This window comes from Pinus tabuliformis, chromosome 9 (assembly GCF_031772625.1).
Source record: "Pinus tabuliformis cultivar Carrire ecotype Pingquan chromosome 9, CPIR1, whole genome shotgun sequence".
In the NCBI taxonomy this organism is placed as follows: domain Eukaryota; kingdom Viridiplantae; phylum Streptophyta; class Pinopsida; order Pinales; family Pinaceae; genus Pinus; species Pinus tabuliformis.
The window spans coordinates 1,575,840,728-1,575,859,097 of NC_142307.1; the positions used below are offsets into that span (position 1 = coordinate 1,575,840,728).

At 36.2% G+C, this 18,370-nt stretch overlaps 1 protein-coding gene and 1 pseudogene across 1 annotated transcript; both read left to right on the forward strand.

Annotated features, from left to right (window-relative positions):
• Nucleotides 1–10,248: 10,248 nt before the first annotated feature.
• Nucleotides 10,249–14,924, forward strand: LOC149154703 (uncharacterized; annotated as a pseudogene).
• On the forward strand, nucleotides 14,917–16,225 carry LOC149154704 (C4-beta,C20-epoxidase-like). The gene is made up of 3 exons (XM_089445695.1): nucleotides 14,917–15,040; nucleotides 15,188–15,515; nucleotides 15,715–16,225. The coding sequence occupies exons 1-3, from the start codon at nucleotides 14,955–14,957 to the stop codon at nucleotides 15,958–15,960; spliced, it is 660 nt and encodes a 219-aa protein (XP_089301821.1). The 5' UTR covers nucleotides 14,917–14,954; the 3' UTR covers nucleotides 15,961–16,225.
• Nucleotides 16,226–18,370: the final 2,145 nt, after the last annotated feature.

Here is an 18,370-nt window from a genome sequence, read left to right on the forward strand (position 1 = left end):
TCGTCCTTCTACTTACAGTAGATTTCCCATTGATCCTTGACGTGGGGGGCGACATTGAGGAGTGAAAAAGTAATATTTTACCTGTTGGAAAAATCATGAACCAAAACATAGCCTTCCAATAGATTTATCCATTTATCTATGGTGTCTACATATATTTGGCCTTCAAATATGGGAATATAAAAGTTGACTTGTATGTTGAAGGTAGTGGTGCCTCCAGAGTGGTTGTCGAACGAAAATGCATCACCTATGGGAATTTACTGAAGGATATGGGAAAAGTTGTTCATCATTGCATTCCTCTATCGGTCGAGGGATTCTTCAAGCAATATTTTGAAAGGATCTTCTACTCCCTCGTCTTTCTTTTCTTCTGCCATGGGAGGTCATCAGGGTTTGTGAGGCTGGTCTTGCAAATATTAAACTAGTTCGAGCCCTAACTCCATATACCCTGACGTCATTGGGAACATGCAAAGAAAAATAGAGAAAGAGCACACCGCTATGATACCAATGATCCAGAATTATACAGGAATGCAACATAATATAGATATAAACATAAACACACAGATGCAGTAGGAATAAAACTTCATTTCATTAATATCAAAGAATTGAAATATGATTACATACAAAATGGAAATAAACAACCTCAGGCGATGGTAGCTTATCTATGAGAAGAGATGTGGTAGATACATGCCTCTGAAATGTGTTACAATGAGGCTCGAAGGCCTAGTTATTATTGAGAAATAATGGAAAACTCTAAACATCCAAAAACCTAACCCTAGGAGATAAAGCACCAAAATTATCAGCCCAGTTGGGGTAAATTGGTACGTCAACTTCACGGGGTCGTAACTTTGGTATACTTGATGCGCACCGCACCTCGCTAGAAATATCTATCTGAGGACTGTAAGTTTTGACTACAAAATTTAATCAATGAACCATGTTGGCCCGTTTTAAAAAAAGACGTCGATTAGGGCCTCAAAATGGATCCAGGAGTTTAGGACCCGAAAAAAGACAAAAAATAATAAACTGTGCTACAATTAAGGAAATTGAAAAGCTGAAAGAAAGAATGGTGGGGTCTAAATTGAATAGGTAGGTGCCCACCAATATCCACCTGGACCAGTCCAACCCCCTTAGGAAGCAATGGTTCCCATTGCATTGAGTGCCTCCATGAGATGGGGAAATTTCTGCTGAACTTGGTCCATGGTGAGCCACTTGCCTTGGTGAAAGAGTTGACCAACTTTGACAATTTGATACATTTGGATCTTATGCTAGCGAGTGCTCTTGATCTGTGTGTTCATGATCTAATCATTTGTGGCCTATTCCATGCAGTATGGGCTTAACTCTTTTGGCGTGAGTTGTTCTGCAATGTCGGATGTGTTCATTAATGGTGCAAAGTATGGTCGAAGGTGTTCCACATTGAACACTAGCTATAGGCCAAGGGATGGAGGAATGTTGAGCTCAAAATCATTGTCTTCCACATCCTTGCTAATTTTGTAAGGCCCATATTGGATTGGTCTAAGCTTCCGAAGGGATCTGGTAAGGTGTTCTTTCTGCAAATGCAACCAAACTTTGTTGCCCACTTGAAACTTATGTGGCACCCGATGTTAATCATGTCACTTCTTGTACTTGGCATTGGACTTCTCCAATATGTTGTGAACTTGCTGGTGGATCTGCTAGATGCATTCAATAAATATGGCTTCTTTATTAGCCTGAGATAGAACATTTGTGGATTCTATCTATGTAGTCACATTAGGCATGTAAACATCAATTAGACAAAATGGTTGAAATCCTAGACCCACCTAAAAGGGACTGCGACTAGTCAAGCTATGGAGAGCTTTGTTATAATTGTGTTGCACATAGGGAATGCTTCCATCCCAAGTTCATGGATTCTTGGAGTTGTACATGCGGAGCATGTGCATTATCATCCTATTGACAACCTTTGTTTGTCCATCAGTATGGGCATGGAATACAGTGGACTTGGGGAGCTTGGTGTCCAATAGTGTCAAGAGACTTGACCATAATGCTGAGGAACATGCTATCCTTATATGATATAATGGTCTGCGGGATCCCAAAATATACCCACACTCGTTCCAAGAAGAGTTTGGTAGTGCCCTCTACTATGATACTCTTCTTGTAAGCCACCAATATAACCATCTTAGAAAATCTATCCACGACCAAAAACATAGTCATTACCATACTTGGTAGAAGGGAGGCCAGACTGATAGTCCATGGATATGGATTCCCAAAGCTAGTTGGGGGTAGGAAGAGTGTATAGCCTTTCTTCTTGATGGTTGGCTTGGGGATGCCACAAACATTAGAGGATCTTATATATTTCCCAACATCGTGTCAGAGTTTTTGCCAATAAAATAATTTTTTAGTAAGGCCATAGTTTTCTCCACGCCAAAGTGTCCTGCGACCCGATTGTAGTGTGCCTCCAAAATGATCTTGGGACACTCACTTAGAACATAAAGGTGGCCTGAGTAGAATAATAATGCGTCTTGGAGGTGGAAATCAGGAACTTGCATGCCATCTACTAGCATTTGGTATGTGGATGCAAACTTTGGATTATTTTTGTATAGTTGCAGCCATCTAAAGGTCTCATGGCCACAAGAGATGAGAACATAAGTCAATGCTACAGTTAGGGGCCAGAAGAGGGATTCTAAAACATGATTGGTGCTTCCCTTTTTCTATTTAATGTTCAAGTGGAATTTTGAAGATATGTAGACCCCTTATGATGGCGATCATTTTGTAACTTCCCTTGTGTCTGTATAAATTAAAGAGGTTGGTGATCAGTGTGGATGATCATCTCCTTCCCTAGAATGTAACGCTTCCATGGTTGGAAAGCCTGCAATAAGGAATACATCTCTTTATCATAGGTGGGGTACTTCCAAATTGTGTTGGTAAGTGTCTCACTATGATAGGCCACTAAATGCTAGTGATAGGTGAGGATTGGACCAATAGCATAGTCAGAGGCATTTGTCTCAATTTCAAACGGTTGTTGCAGGCCTCGAAATGTGAGTACTGGTGTAGAGAAGAGGTGGCGCTTCAACTCAACGAACACCTTCTTTTGGGACTCGAACCATGAAAAATTTTCTTTCACTCCACACTTGGTAATCTGACTCAAAGGCCAAGTGATATGGGATAATCCCAACATGAACCTTTGATAAAAATTTGAAAGGCCCAAAAAGCTGCCAAGATCTGTTAGAGTGGTCGGGACTGGCCAATCCCAAATGACTTGGATCTTAGTCAGATCTACACACATGCTTCACTTATCTATGATGTAACCCAGATATTGGACATGACTCATGCAAAAGGTGCATTTCGCCAAGTTGGCACATATTTTGTGCTACCACAAGATTTGAAGGACCTGTCAAATGTATTGCAAGTGTTCTTCCCAAATCTTACTGAAGATGAGAATGTAGTCTAGATAAACAACCACAAATGAGATGCTGAAGGGCCGCAAGATGTCATCCATCAGCCTCATAAAAGTAGAAGTGGCATTTTTCAACCCGAAGGGTGTAACCAACCATTAAAAAAGGCCTTCCTTTGATTTAAAGGCGGTCTTCCATACATCTGTGGGATCTATTGGAACCTAGTGATATCCAGATTTCATATCAATCTTGTTGGAATACTTGCCCCCATTGAGTTGGTCCAGAAGGTCATCAATCCATTGGATTGGATACCTGTTCCTAACAGTGATTTATTTTAGTGCCCGAGAATAAATGCAGAGCCTCCAGGTCCCATCCTTCTTCTGTACAAGTACAATTAGGCTCCCACAAGGTGAGGAATTTGGTCAGATGTCTCCATTTTGTATCGAATCCTAGATTGTCCGCTTGATCTCTTCATTTTCCAAAATGGAGTGAAAATATATTAGCCCGTTGGATAGAGGTGCTTTGGGAGTTAGATCGATTGAATGCTTGACCTGATAGTGAAAGGGTACCCCTGTGGGTGAGGAGACGATGTCCCTATATTCTTCCACGACCTTATCCACCATCTTCTGCTGCGTGGAGGAGCCTTTCCTGGGGGCCATGGATGTGGCCACGATATTCCGATTACTTTGAGAGCGAATTGGAAAGAAAACAAGTTTCCCATTCTAGGAGATGATCTTACTAAATTACTTAAAAAAGATTAAAGAGATGGAAGTAGGCAAGGCTACCTTCGGTATGTTGTATAGCTTGTTACCCAAAGAAATAATAGGGTTAAGTAGAGATCTCGTCCTTGGTAAAGCCACACGATGGTGTACATATATGATTGTGGCATGGTCGGTAGGGAAAAACACTTCACAACTTATGTCGAAATGAGGTTCTTTTGGCTCCCACTATCGACAATGAATTGCAATAGTAAACCTTTCACCCACATCTGTGAATGGAAGAGACATTATCCCTTCTCTAGATATTCGAGATTAATATTTTGGATCTTGGTGGTGGTAGCAGTGGCATTGGGCTCCACATCAATAATCTACTTCCCTTTGTCATTCTCCTTGTTGGGTTCCGACTCAGAGTCAGAACATGTATCCGTTTCTGAAGCCTTCATCTCGGCCACCAATGAGTTCTTGACCCGACACTCACTTGTGATGAGAGTGCGGCTCTTATGGAACTCACGCCACTTTCATGTGTCCTTCTTTGTCTTTGTGGTGTTTTTCTTTGTTTGCAACTTCAACAGGTTGTCCTGGATCACCCTGCCTTGGCTTTGTCCTTTGTTTTGCGGTTTGGGGGCGCCTTTCCCTTGCTTCAGATTTGTAAATCCAAAGTCTCACTTCTTCTGTTTAAAATTCTGCTTGATCTTGACAGCGTATTGGTAGGCAATGCCAAATGAGGAGATGTCTAGGAACTCCATCTCATCCTATATGTATTTGTGCAGACAACCGTGGTACTTGAGTACCAGATGCTTCTCAAAATCCTTGATACCCAAAATCGTGCGAAGGATATGAAAAATAATTGTGAACTCCGATACATCTTGGTCCCTTCCATTCCATTGTGTGGTCTACTTTATGTACTTATCTTCATAGCTCCCGACAGGGTAATACTGCTCCTTGATGGCATGTCGGCAAGAGTTCCAAGTCGGTGTGGATGAAAATAGTGAAGGTTCCCTCTCATCCTTCTACTCACAGTAGGTTTCCCACCAGTCCTTGATGTGGGGGGCAGTTTTGAGGAGTGAAAAAGTAATCTTTCCCCTATTGGAAAAATCATGAACTGAAAAATACCCTTAAGACAAATTTAACTATCTATCTATGGCATATTAATCTATCTCTCCTTCAAATATATGAATATAAAAGTTGAATTGTACGTAGAAGGGAGTGGTGCCTCTAGAGTGGCTACCAAATGAAGATGCGTCACCTATTGGCATTTGCCGAAGGATCTGGGAAACATTTTCCATCATCGTGTTCCTCTATCGCTTGACAGATTATTTGAGAAATATTTTGAAAGGATCTCCTATTTCCTCATCTTTATTTTCTTCCACCATGGGAGGATTTTGGGGTTTGCGAGGCTAGTATTGCAAAGGTTCAACCAGTTCGAGCCCTAAATCCTTATACCCTAACCTTGTTGGGGACATGCAAAGAAAAACAGACAGTGTTATGATACCACTTATTCATACTTAGATAGGAACACAACACAATATGTATATAAACATAAAACATAGATGCAGTAGGAATAAAACTTCATTTCATTAATATCAAAGAACTGAAATATGTATACATACAGAATGGAAATAAACTAGCTCAGGTGATGGTAGCTTATCTCTGAGAAGAGATGTGGAAGCTACATGCCTCTGAACTGTGTTACAACAAGTCTCGAAGGCCTTTTTATTGTTTAGAAACAATGGAAAATCCTAAATATCTAAAAACCTAACCCTAGGAGATGAAGCACAAAAGCTATGGGCCTCGTTGAGGTAAATTGGCACATCAACTTCCCGGGGTCGTAACTTTGGCATACGATCTCCATTTGACATGCACAATACCTCGTTAGAAATATCTATTCGAGGACTATAAATTTTGACTACAAACTTTAATTGAAGATGAAATTTTTCCCATTTTCCAAAAAAATGTCGTTTAGGGCCTCAAAATAGCTCTGGAACTTTAGGACCCAAAAAAACTATGAAAAATAGTAAATTGTACTACAATTAAGGAAATTGAAAAACTGAAATAAATAATGGTTGGGGTCCAAGTGGAATAAGTGGGTGGCCACCAATATCCAATTGGATCAGTCCTCCCCCCTTAGGAAGTAGTGGCCCCCATTGCATTGAGTGCCTCCATAAGATGGGGAAATTTCTGTTGAACTTGGTCCCTAGTGAGTCGCTTGCCTTGGTGTAGGAGTTGGCCAACTTTTGGAACTAGATATAGTTGGATCTTCTACTAGTGAGTGTTCTTGATATGTGTGTCCAATATCCGATCAATTGTGGCATGTTCCATGCAGTCTGGGTTTTTTCTGCGTGAGTTGTTGTCTAATGTCTGATCTGTCCAGTATTGGTGGAACGTATGGTCGAAGGTAGTCCACATTGAGCACTAGGTGTAGGCCAAGGAATGGGGGAATGTTGAGCTAAAAATAATTGTCTTCCACAACCTTTTTAATGGTGTAAGGCCCATATTGAAGTGGTCTAAATTTCTGATGGGCTCCGGTAAGGCGTTCTTTCTTCAAGTGCAACCAAAAATTTTTCACCACCTAAATTTGTGTGGCACCTAATGTTGATCATGTCGTTGCTTGTACTTGGCATTGGACTTCTCCAAGAGGGCATGAACTTGTTGGCAGATGCGCTAGATGCATTCAATAAATATGGTTTCTTTAGCATCCTCAAATAGTACATGTGTGGATTTTGTCTTTGTAGTGGCATGATGCATGGAAACATCAATCAAACATAATGGTTGAAATCGTAGACCCACTTGAAAGGGACTACGACTAGTAGAGCTATGGAGAGATTTGTTATAACTATTTACCACATAGGGAAGGATCTCATCCCAGGTTCGTCGATGCTTTTATTTTGTACATGCGGATTATGTGCACTATCATCATGTTGATGATCTATGTGTGGCCATCAGTCTAGGGATGGAATGCAATTGACTTGGTGAGCTTGGTGTCCAATATTGTCTAAAGGCTTGACCAAAATGTGCTTAGGAACCAGCTATCTCGAGCTAATATAATGGTCTGTAGGATCCAAAAATATACCCATACTCATTTAAATAAGAGTTTGTCAGTGTCCTCTACTGTGATACTCTTCTTGCAAGCTGCCAATATAGCCATCTTAGAAAAGTTTTCCATGACCAAAAATACACAGTCATTACCATGATCGGTAGAAGGGGGGCCAAAAAGATAGTCTATGGAGATGGATTCCCAAGGCTAACTACGAGGAGTCAAAGGAGTGTACAGGCCTTGCTTCTTGATGGTTGGTTTGGCAATGTCATAGACAGTGCAAGATCTAATATATTTACTACAATCCTATCAGAGTTTTGGCCAATAAAAGTATTGTTAAAGTACGACCACAGTTTTCTCCACACCAAAGTGTCACGCAACTCGACTATATTGCGCCTCCAGAATCATCTTGGCACACTCGCTTGAAGGGACACAAAGGTGGCACAGGTAGCATAACAATGCGTCATGAAGTTGGAAATCAAGAACTTTTTTACCATCTACTAGCATCTAGTATATGGAAGCGAACTCTAGATCATTTTTGTATTGCTACGACCATCCAGATATCTCGTGGCCATAAGAGTTGACAATAGTAGTCCGTGCTAAAACTAGGAGCCAACTAAGGCAGTCTGCAACATGATTGGTTCTGCTCTTTTTGTATTTAATGTTCGAGTGGAATTGTTGTAGATATATAGATCCCTTCTGATGGTGATCGTTTTGCAACTTCCCTTGTGTCTGTATAAACTAAAGAGGTCAGTGATCGGTGTAGATGGCCATATTCTTCCCCAAAATGTAATTCTTCCATTACTTACAAGCCTGCACAATGGAATACATCTCTTTATCATAGGTGAGATACTTTTGAATTATGTCCAAAAGTGTCTCAATATGATAGGCTACTGGATGCCCATGCTAGGTGAGGACTACAACAATAACATAGTCGAAGGAGCCTGTCTCAATTTCAAATGGCTACCACAGGTATGGAAATATGAGTATTGGTATCTTAGTGTTTTACAGGTTGGTAGTTTCCTTAGCAACGTCCTTATTTCATTTACTGAGAATCTTAGTTGCAGAAGCAAGGGAACTTACTAGTTTGTAGGAAAATTGAACAAAACTTGTCTAGACTACTTTTGGTGGCTTCTAACTTCTTTGAGTGTACTCAACCTTTGCATTTTCACATTCTTAGTCGGATGTTATAAGTATAGAAATGTCAATAACAATATTTACTATGAGCAATAATCCTTTAGGGCAAGAACACTTCTTCCTTCAAGAACCATATGTTGAGATATATGAAGATAATTGTAATCTTATTCTTCTTAGACAGGGTGGTGAGCAATCATGCAAGCACATTGTATAGGTATGCACAATATATGTTATATTTTGATTCCTATGTTAAACATTGTTATCTGGGATAAATAATTAATTGTTCTTAATTCCATAAGTGATAAATGGTGTGCATATATTGGAGCCCTACCTAGGATGATTAGTCAATCATATATATAAATTGTTGAAGTTGTTGTGAAAGCAAGTTCCATTCATAATATTTCCCTTCACAATATTGAGTAAAATTAATAAGAATTCTATTAAAAAACCATTGGGAATTGCAACTCCCCTTTTCAATTGTACGTTGAAAATGACAACCAATGGTCTCAATTTTGTTTATTTCACAAAACCCTTAATTCTCACTTAAACTCTTATATGACTTGGTTATAAAATTAATAAGATTTCTGAGTGCAAAAATTCAAAAAGTTATTGTAAATATATTTTCATGGGAATTTTGCAATTAATGCCTATTTGCTAGGTTTAATTCATAATTGATATAATGTGTCATAAGAATGTGAGGATAGTTACACGCATGATAGGGAATAATATATGTGTCATAAGGGAATTATATTTGTTTTTGTTGTGTTATGAGAGTATTATCAGAGAATTAACGATAGAAATAGAAGACTATGAAATTAGACAAAAGACATCATTGGAATACTCTAATAACACCATAAAATGTATTTGAAATAGTGGGTTCATTCCAGTAATATTCACTAATATCTAGAAGATCATTGTAGGTTTTTCATTGTAGAAAATAGAAAAATATATTCACAAAAGGTATTGGATACCAAAATTAATATTCACTATTGACCCACCCATCACATTCTAGCGTAATATCCAACACAAAATGGTCTAAAACCTCTATATATAAATAGTTGTACCCTTAGGCAGGAAGGTTCACCCATGTCATTGGCTCCTTACTAGTGAAATCAATTTTATACACTAGTAGTCTGGCACATGCATCTCTAACATCCCGTAGTCTCCCACCACGTTGTTCCTCAAAAATTTGCATCACGACCGGATATCCTAGCCCTAGTTGATGTGAACCTTGATTCTCTTTATTCTTGACAGTTGTCCTTATTCTAGCTAGCATAACCTAGGTTCTGCTGTCAGCTGGGTTGATGCAACTATGTCTCCAATCGGAACAAAGGGACCAACACAAATGTTGGGAAAATTGATATACGACACTGGTTAGTGTAACATCTTACTCTTAACATATATGAGGACATACTCAATACCTTTTGGTAGATGGAGCTCAAGGCAATGTAATTCTAATGCTAGAGTCATGATGCCAATGCTTCTTGCTTTGTAACCTAGGTGAACAAGAGCACTGGTGAGATAAATATGAGAAAGATTTCCATATTTAAAAACTCATTCCAGGGTTATGTAAGAGTCATGAATATATCTAGTGATCATCTTGGTGCTTCTCTCATGTAATGTATGTTAGCACTACAATGGGCTTCTTTATCTTATGTCGAATGCTTGATTTGATATGCACTTAATATTTTATGTTTGTTCATATATGTTGTATTTTGTTTGTAATGAATGTAGTTATACCTGACATCTACAATGTTTCTGAATTCCTTAATTGTTGCATTAGACCAAATAAATATTTGCGTAGGTGGAAATCCTTAGATAACAAGTGCATATTATGTTGTGTGTATATAATCTCATTCTTCAATCATAATAGTTGAGAGTTTAGACTATAAATTAAGTTTACAATGTATGTTTGTAAATATTTTCAAATGTAGCATAAATTGAGGTAGAATGGTGATGGGATTTGATACATCATAATTTATCTTTTCTTGAATATATGGGAGAACAGATAGGAGTGACACCAAAAGGAGTTGAATTGCCTAGAGTTGTAGTAGACAAAGAGATGTAAATGAAAATCGAAGATGTACCAAATGAATATCAACCCATATTCCTGTTGGTGTTTATTTCAAATGGAGGTGCATGTGGAGAGTGGGCCCTTGACCATTGGAGACGTGCTTTAAGGTCTGATACAGGATGCCATGTTTATTTTGGTGTTCGACCTTTGTTTCCTTGTTTAGCAAATATTCCTAGACTTTATTACTAAATCATATTCTCTTCATGATCTCCTATATTTTCCTTCAGTTCCAGAAGTTAAATTATGATCTTGTGGTGTTAGAAGGGTTCCCACAATAGGAAGATACTATGGATGGATGGGATTCTATGATGATATCAACTGTCGAGGTGATCTAGATATATGATTTCTTATTTATTCTCATAGTACTTGTATTTTATGTTAATTTAAAAAAAAAAAAAATTACATTATTACTGGCCCCCTTTCGAGTATATTTATTCAGTTATCTAGGTAGGTTGTGGAAGAGATGGCAGGTATTGGGTTTGGGCTTTCAAAAGATTCATTTATTTCACTGTTGCAATAGATATTTAAATTATTCTAGGACATATCCTAGTTTAAGTTTTCAAGTTACAAAACCTTTATTAATCTGCAATAATTTTAGGCATTATTACCACCAATTGTTTCCCTTTAATTTTCTCACTGATGATGGGATGGACCTCACTTGCTCACTCCTACAGGGAGTGATCATTAAGGCATGGAAATTAAGGGACTTTATTTGCAGGTTATCATTATGACCTTAACTTTATGACTCTACATTTGGTTGAGAAATGGTCAAAAATTTGAAGTCCATCTCCTCATTGGTTTCTTGCTGATCCAAGATGGAAAACATGTAGTAGGATTCAACATTTCACTATTTACAAATATATCAATTTGAAGCTTATTGAGAATCTGAATTACAAGGCTAACATATTGATTTGCTCTGCATTTTCTGCAAAGCAGCTTGAGTGGCTTACAAAGGGGGTGATTTCCAAGCTGAAATGCATGAAATTGTTGTCACAAAAAGAACTCTTGCAACTATTGAAGTGGCAAGGCAGGATGGAAAGAGATTATGAAGGGTTTCTTCTACTTTGAGTGCATTGATAAGCATTATTAATTTTTTTCTTTATCTATTAAAACCATTGGAAATGTGATAATTATATTTGATATACTCAAACTAGCAATGAACTGAATTCACCAGTCTTTACAAGTGCATTACATGTATACAACTAATTCAAGCTAGACTCAATGGATTTCCATTTTCATAACTACATGTGAATTGATTGCCAATTGTATACTTTGTCTTTGTCACCCCAAAGTTCCAGGAAATTCCTTATTTGTAAGCATGCATTATTTCTAAGGGCGATAAGAATTATGATTCATAATTGAATATGAAATTCAACCCATTCTCCCTTTTGTAAATTTATTTTTGTGAATTTTTTAACAATGTTTTATACCTTGCAATATCGTTAACTAATTTTATCTGCCTTTAATTACATGTTTTTGGACACATTGATTTTGATGCAATATTATAACCACTTGGCCACTTTGAAAACTGACATCTTGCATAAAATTATCCTCCCATATGCGTTGGGGATTTTTTGGAGCTATAACTTGCAGCCATAAATTTGAAGGGGAGGTAAGATGGTGTCTTAAATCTAGAAAATGGGAACTGTGAGCAACAGACAGTGGGATAATATTATACCAAAAGTGTTGATGGTTCTTTGGAACTAGAAGAAACCCATAATAGTTGCAATAAATAATCATATACATGAATAAATAATCATGTACATGAGTTCAACTTATAGTCAATGTGTCCAAAAAACTGTAAACATCAATATGGTCTCATCTAAAGGGTGCCAATGTGTAGCCATATGTAGCCTTGGTAAAGGGTGCCATCTAAAGGGTGCCAATATGTAGCCATATGTAGCCTTGGTAAAGGGTGCCAATATGTAGCCATATGTAGCCTTAGTAGTTTTACTGGTGAAAAATTTCCAATTGAAAAATGGTGAAAACTTTCCAATTGAAAAATGTATAATGCTTGTAACTACCATTTTATTCATTAGAATATAGGTTTGATCTCAAAGATATCTCAATTAAATAATTTTTTAAAAGATGATGATTTTGATGAAACTTAAATTCTTAAAAATCTAAATTAGGTATTTTTCAACACCATTATGACTTTGTAAATGAACTAATAATATAAACAAAATCAAGGGTGGAAAATATGCAAATTGAGGAAACCATATATTGTAAAAAAAAATGATAATGAAGATGTGGGTGCTCCTATTGGTGCTTGAAGTCATCTAGTTTCTCAAAATATGTTTCCTTAATGTCCAAAACCCTGTAGTTAACCTCTACTGGGCCCCTATAGTCTATGACCACCAATGCCCCTATTTTTTTCAGAGACTTCACCCCTTCCTCGCATAAACTCTTCAAATCCATACCATACTTGAGTTCGCCATTTGGGTAACAGGCAGAGACTTCACCCCTTCCTTGCATAAAATCTTCAAATCCATACCATACTTGAGTTCGCCATTTGGGTAATAGGCAGGCTTGATTGGGTCACGTTTGGAATCAGAACCACATCAAGATCTGCCCGTATGGCTCCAAATCAATCACAAGGACCTCCATTTCTCACTTTCTCAAACACCCAAAAATATTTAGTGGCTTTTGACCTTCCTTAAAACAACCCTAGTCCTTGGCTGCATTGTTGTATGAGAACAAAGTTTACATACCTCTGATTCTTATTCCTTGTGGTCATTGTGGAGACCTTTGTTTTGAGGACACTCTGGTTTTATTGAAACCTGTTTCCTAGAACTGCTAGAGTTGACATGTTTCAACAATATCTGGTTTTATAAGAAGAGAAGTGGTGGGGATAGTTCGAATAGTCCTTCCATTGAACTCTACATCATGACTGCCTTTGATTGCAAGGATTAGAGTGGTTCAAGGTGCTAAGATCAGAAAATTTGTTCCCTTCAACATGGCATTGCTCTCCCCATAATGTGACATCAATGTTACAGCGTAACATTTCACACAAAATGAGAGTTTCCTTCCCCATTTTCCTCCAATGACCGTTTCTTTGCACCTCTATATACAATTGCTAGTTTATATTACTAAACTAATTTATAAAATATAAACATATAAATGTTTCTATTTGTTTATTCCAATTTCATGTTTGTAGTTTGTACCTCTCTGCATAATTGCTCGTTTATATTACTAAACTAATTTATAAAATTATGAACATATAATTTTTTTTTTCTTTATTCTAATTTCATGTTTGTAGAATGAACTTTGTGTTATAGTGAACGGGCATTAATCGGTAAGTCAATTTGGACGAGTTGCTGTCTCTATTAAGCTTTTGCATGGCTACGGGTCCTTGGCTTTTGGAGGAGTAGCTAGTCTGTGCCGACAATTTAAAATTGGATTTTGGTTGACGAGCAGAAGCCACGTGAATCTGGACCAGCCAGTGAAGCTTTTGCATGGCCCCGGGTCCTTGGATTTTGGAGGAGCAGCGGGTCTGTACTGGATGGTGACTGCTTAAATTCGGATTTTGGTTGAGCAGTAGAAACCACGTGAATCTGGACCAGCCGCTGATATGTTAGGTATCTAGCGTTTAAAATGTTGAACATTGTCGATGTGTGGGCCGTGGGCCATTGGATGAATAAAAGACAACATAAAGGAGGCCATATTTTCAATAAAAAATTATATAGATTTTGATTAAATGGAGGCCATATTTTCAATAAAAAATTATATAGATTTTGATTAAATGTGATAGAATTTTTTGGAAATCTAGATTACAAAGTAAGTTTCAACTAATGATTTGGTTTATGATAGGGCTGAATTTATTTCCATTATTTAAATAACTATTCAAAGAATTTTTTGAAAAAAAATGTCGTAGAAATTTTGGGAAATCTGGATTACAAATGTCAAGTTTCAAGATTTTGAGTGCTCTAAGGGTTTCGTTTTGATGGTGCTGAATCCATTTCCACCATCTAAATAACTATTTAAACTATTAAACACTCTTATGAGGAAATTTTTGAAAAAAATCTGGTATAAATTTTGAGAAATCTAGATTATAAATGTCAAATTTCAAGATTATAAGTGCTCCAATGGTTTGGTTTTTGATGGTTCTGAATCTATTTCCACCATCTAAATAACTATTCAAACACTCTGAAACACTCCTTAACCATTGTTTTGAAAAAAACTAAAAAACAAATTGTATATTATATCACATTTATATTATAATGTAATAATTGAGTTATATAATTATGTTATATTATAATGTAATAATTGAGTTATATAAGACAGGGCAGCCAATTCCTGTTATCCTTCAACGGAGAAGAGCGCAACCCAATCGAGTGATGGCATCCTGTCAATTCCCTCTCCCCATCATCGATCTTAATCTCCTTAAAGGTGGAGGAAGCAGCAATATTGAAGAGCAAGAGGTGAAGAAAGTGAGAGAGGCATGCAGGGAATTGGGCTTCTTCCGTGTCATCAACCATGGAATCGACCCAAATGTTATTCAAACAATGGACTCCGTTGCTCGAGATATGCTTGCACTGCCCACTGACATCAAAGAAGGGGACATTTTCCCCTCGTATTCTACTAATTACTGCCCATAAAAAATAGGTCCTCTTGGGAAAGACGATTCAATGCCTGAAAGCATGACTTTCCACAGTCCCCATATAGTTGAGGAGATATATTCCAAGTTGTGCCCCCAAGGAAACTATAAATCTCGGTATTTTTTTTAACTATAAATCTCGGTATTTTTTTTGTTTCAAATTGATGCAATAGAAGTTCGAAGAAGGAAGTGATATAGTTTATTTTTAGTGTTTATTTTTTATTTTTGATATAAATAAAATATTTTTTTGATAATGTGTTGCAGAGAGACTATACCTGAATACATGTCTGGGATGAGTGAGCTATCAAATGGAATGCTAAAACTCATTATGTACAGTTTGGGTGAGAACGTGGGTAAACAGTACGGATCATCTGTTTTTGACGAGAAACTACGCTTCAATTTCTATCCTAAAGTCGCTGAAGCATCACTTGATGAGGAGAATTTGTACAAAGGCCATACAAATGTGGGCGGCCTTACTATTATCTACGAGGATGATGTGGGTGGCCTCCAGATCCGAACAAAGGAAGGACAGTGGGTTGATAGCAAGCCCTTGCCTGGGTCATTTGTTGTTATCATTGGTGATTCTTTACAGGTGATCAATTATTTTTTTTCGTTTCTGTACACTGTTGGGTGTTGGGTATTTTTAACTGGAATGTGCATTTTAGAATCAGGATTAGGGTTATCAAGTCAAGTAATTTATTTTATTTATAATTATCAGAATATTTTAAAACTAAAGTCAAATAATTTGATCAAAAGAGCCCATTAATTTAAATAGTTAATGTAAATGGCAGATGTGGAGTAATGGCAGATACCGCAGCTCAGAGCACCGTGTGATCCATGGCGGCCCAAAAAGGAGCAGGCTGTCTATAGCGTTCTATTTGTTATTCTCGGACGAAGTAGAAATTCTCGCTCCTGGGGAACTGATCAGTGAGGAGTGTCCTCAACTGTACAAGGCAGTTACAACTAAAGATCTCAAGTCGCTCAGAAAGGAAGTTGGCCTAGGTTTGGGCGCACTTCTCGCTCACCTTCGACTATGAGTTCGTCAATGTAGTTTACTAGCTCCTTCCAGGATTACCTGCTCCACTTTCTTTACTTTACTATGATTTATGGAGATGTGAAGCATTCAAACAGCTATGATATTTGTTTTTCTTGGGTGGATTGTCTCTGAACAGATAGTACAGCATTGATAGGAATCATGATGTCTTTTTCATAGGTTATCTAGTTAGATAACTGAATATTTGTTTTTTTTTGGGTGGATTGTATGTGAACCGATAGTACAGCATTGGCATGATTATAAATGTACTGGGGTTATTTAAAACTTGTGGTATAAATGTACCGGGGTTATTTAAATAAACTTGTGGCATGTTATTGTATATTTGCAAAATAAATTATGTGTATATAGTTTTTAGTTTATTTGGTTGAAAAGATATTTGTCAATATGAAATTAATTGAAATAAAAAAAAAAATTATTGAAAATTTATATAAAGTTATGTTGGAATTTTTATTATATTTCAGAGAAAAAATTGAATTTATAATTATTATTTAAAAATATTAAACATCATATTATTTATATTATATGGTTTAGTCACTTCTTATATTACAATATTTAACCAGCTAATATTAATGAATGAAATACATTAGCTTAGAATAAATGATGTAAACCACTTCAACATCCATGTAGATCATTTATAACATTACAAGTGAACCATAAAAATTACAATCTTCCTTGTCTAAACTTGATTCAGAAAATAGAAATAGATCATAATGCAGTCCTTATCATAATGTAATCCATCTCTACATTCGTCTATATTATAATAATAAGAGGAAAATGTTCTATATCTTTTAGAAATACATATGAACACAATATGCTTATGTGAGTAAGAGTCCAACCAGTTTTCAACTATACTTGCTTCAACTACTCGTTTTCAAATCTGCTCCCTTGGACTTTTTACTAAAATAAAGCACTGAGCCTCTATCATCAATTTTCATCAATCCATAATCAAATGCATCTCTACAAAAACATTTATATCTAAGTTGTAATATATTCTAATTAAGTAAAACTCATTTACTGTGGCCCTAAATAGTAACCACATAATTTTTACTATAAAGATATTATCCTACCGTATACAAAACTCTACTTTAATTATTTTTAAAAAGAATTAAAATATAATAATATTATATAATTAAAGTTTCTAATTAAAATATAATAATATTAAATAATTAAATTTTATATTTGATTTTGGAATTACGGATGTGCTTAACTCTTTGGTGCTACCTTGCTACAGCTAAACATTTAGTGTCCTTTGGCGCGCACAAATGGATGAAAAGTCTTAATTTTTTTATTGAAATTTTGTTTTTAATATAATTTTCCAAAAGTTTTAATTTTGTTATTCAAAGTTTATTTTTAATATGTTTTTGGTTGGTTGGGTTGTTATTTATGAGGTACACACAAATTGATACAAATTGATTTTCGAAAAGTCATAATTTTGTTATTCAAAGTTCATTTTTAATATGTTTTTGGTTTGTTGGGTTGTTATTTATGAGCGACACACAAATTGATACAAATTGATTTTCGAAAAAGTCATAATTTTGTTATCTAAAGTTTGTTTTTAATATGTTTTAGGTTTGTTGGGTTGTTATTTATGGGGACATACATATGGATACAAATTGATTTTCGAAAAGTTGTAATTTTCTTATTTAAAGTTTTTTTTGATATATTTTTGTGTAGTCTAACGAGGTGGAGGAGTTGTTCTGAAAGTTATGGAAATTTCGGTCATATTTCGAGAGAATCCGGCGAGGATTTTTGTAAATCCAAGTTATAGTTGTTAAACTTCAAAATGTTAGGTGTCCTAGATGTTTTTGATGGTGCTGAATCCATTTCCATCATCAAAAACACAATTCAAAGACTGTCTCTACAATTTTTTTTTGAAAATTCTGACTATTTTTAGCTGTCCGGGCAAATTCCTTAAACAACTCCATATATTTCTGATTAGTTAGATTGTCATTTATGGCGGACATTTCAGAGCTCTATGAACTCGGTGTATGACATAACATAATAATTAAGATAGGACCGGTACTCGAGAGTCCAGTATGGTCGCTGAGACGAACTTTATTATTGCTTCCGAATTAATTGCAAAGAAACAGACAGATATGGTGATTATCGTTGACCTGAGAGCACATGTGGAGTGCATGTTCTCGTGATTTTAAAGGTATAAAATATCGATTACCAGAAATTGTCGTTGACGTGAGAGCACATGTGGAGTGATTTTAAAGGTATAAAAATTTGATTACATGAAATTGTAATTTCATGATATATGATATATGCTGTGCATAAATTTATTTTTGTTTATTTTTTTTAAAATCACATTAATGTCATCACGATTTAGCATTAATTTAGCATCAAGATTAAGAGTATTAAGAATAGTAAATAAAAAGTGAATATTTTTT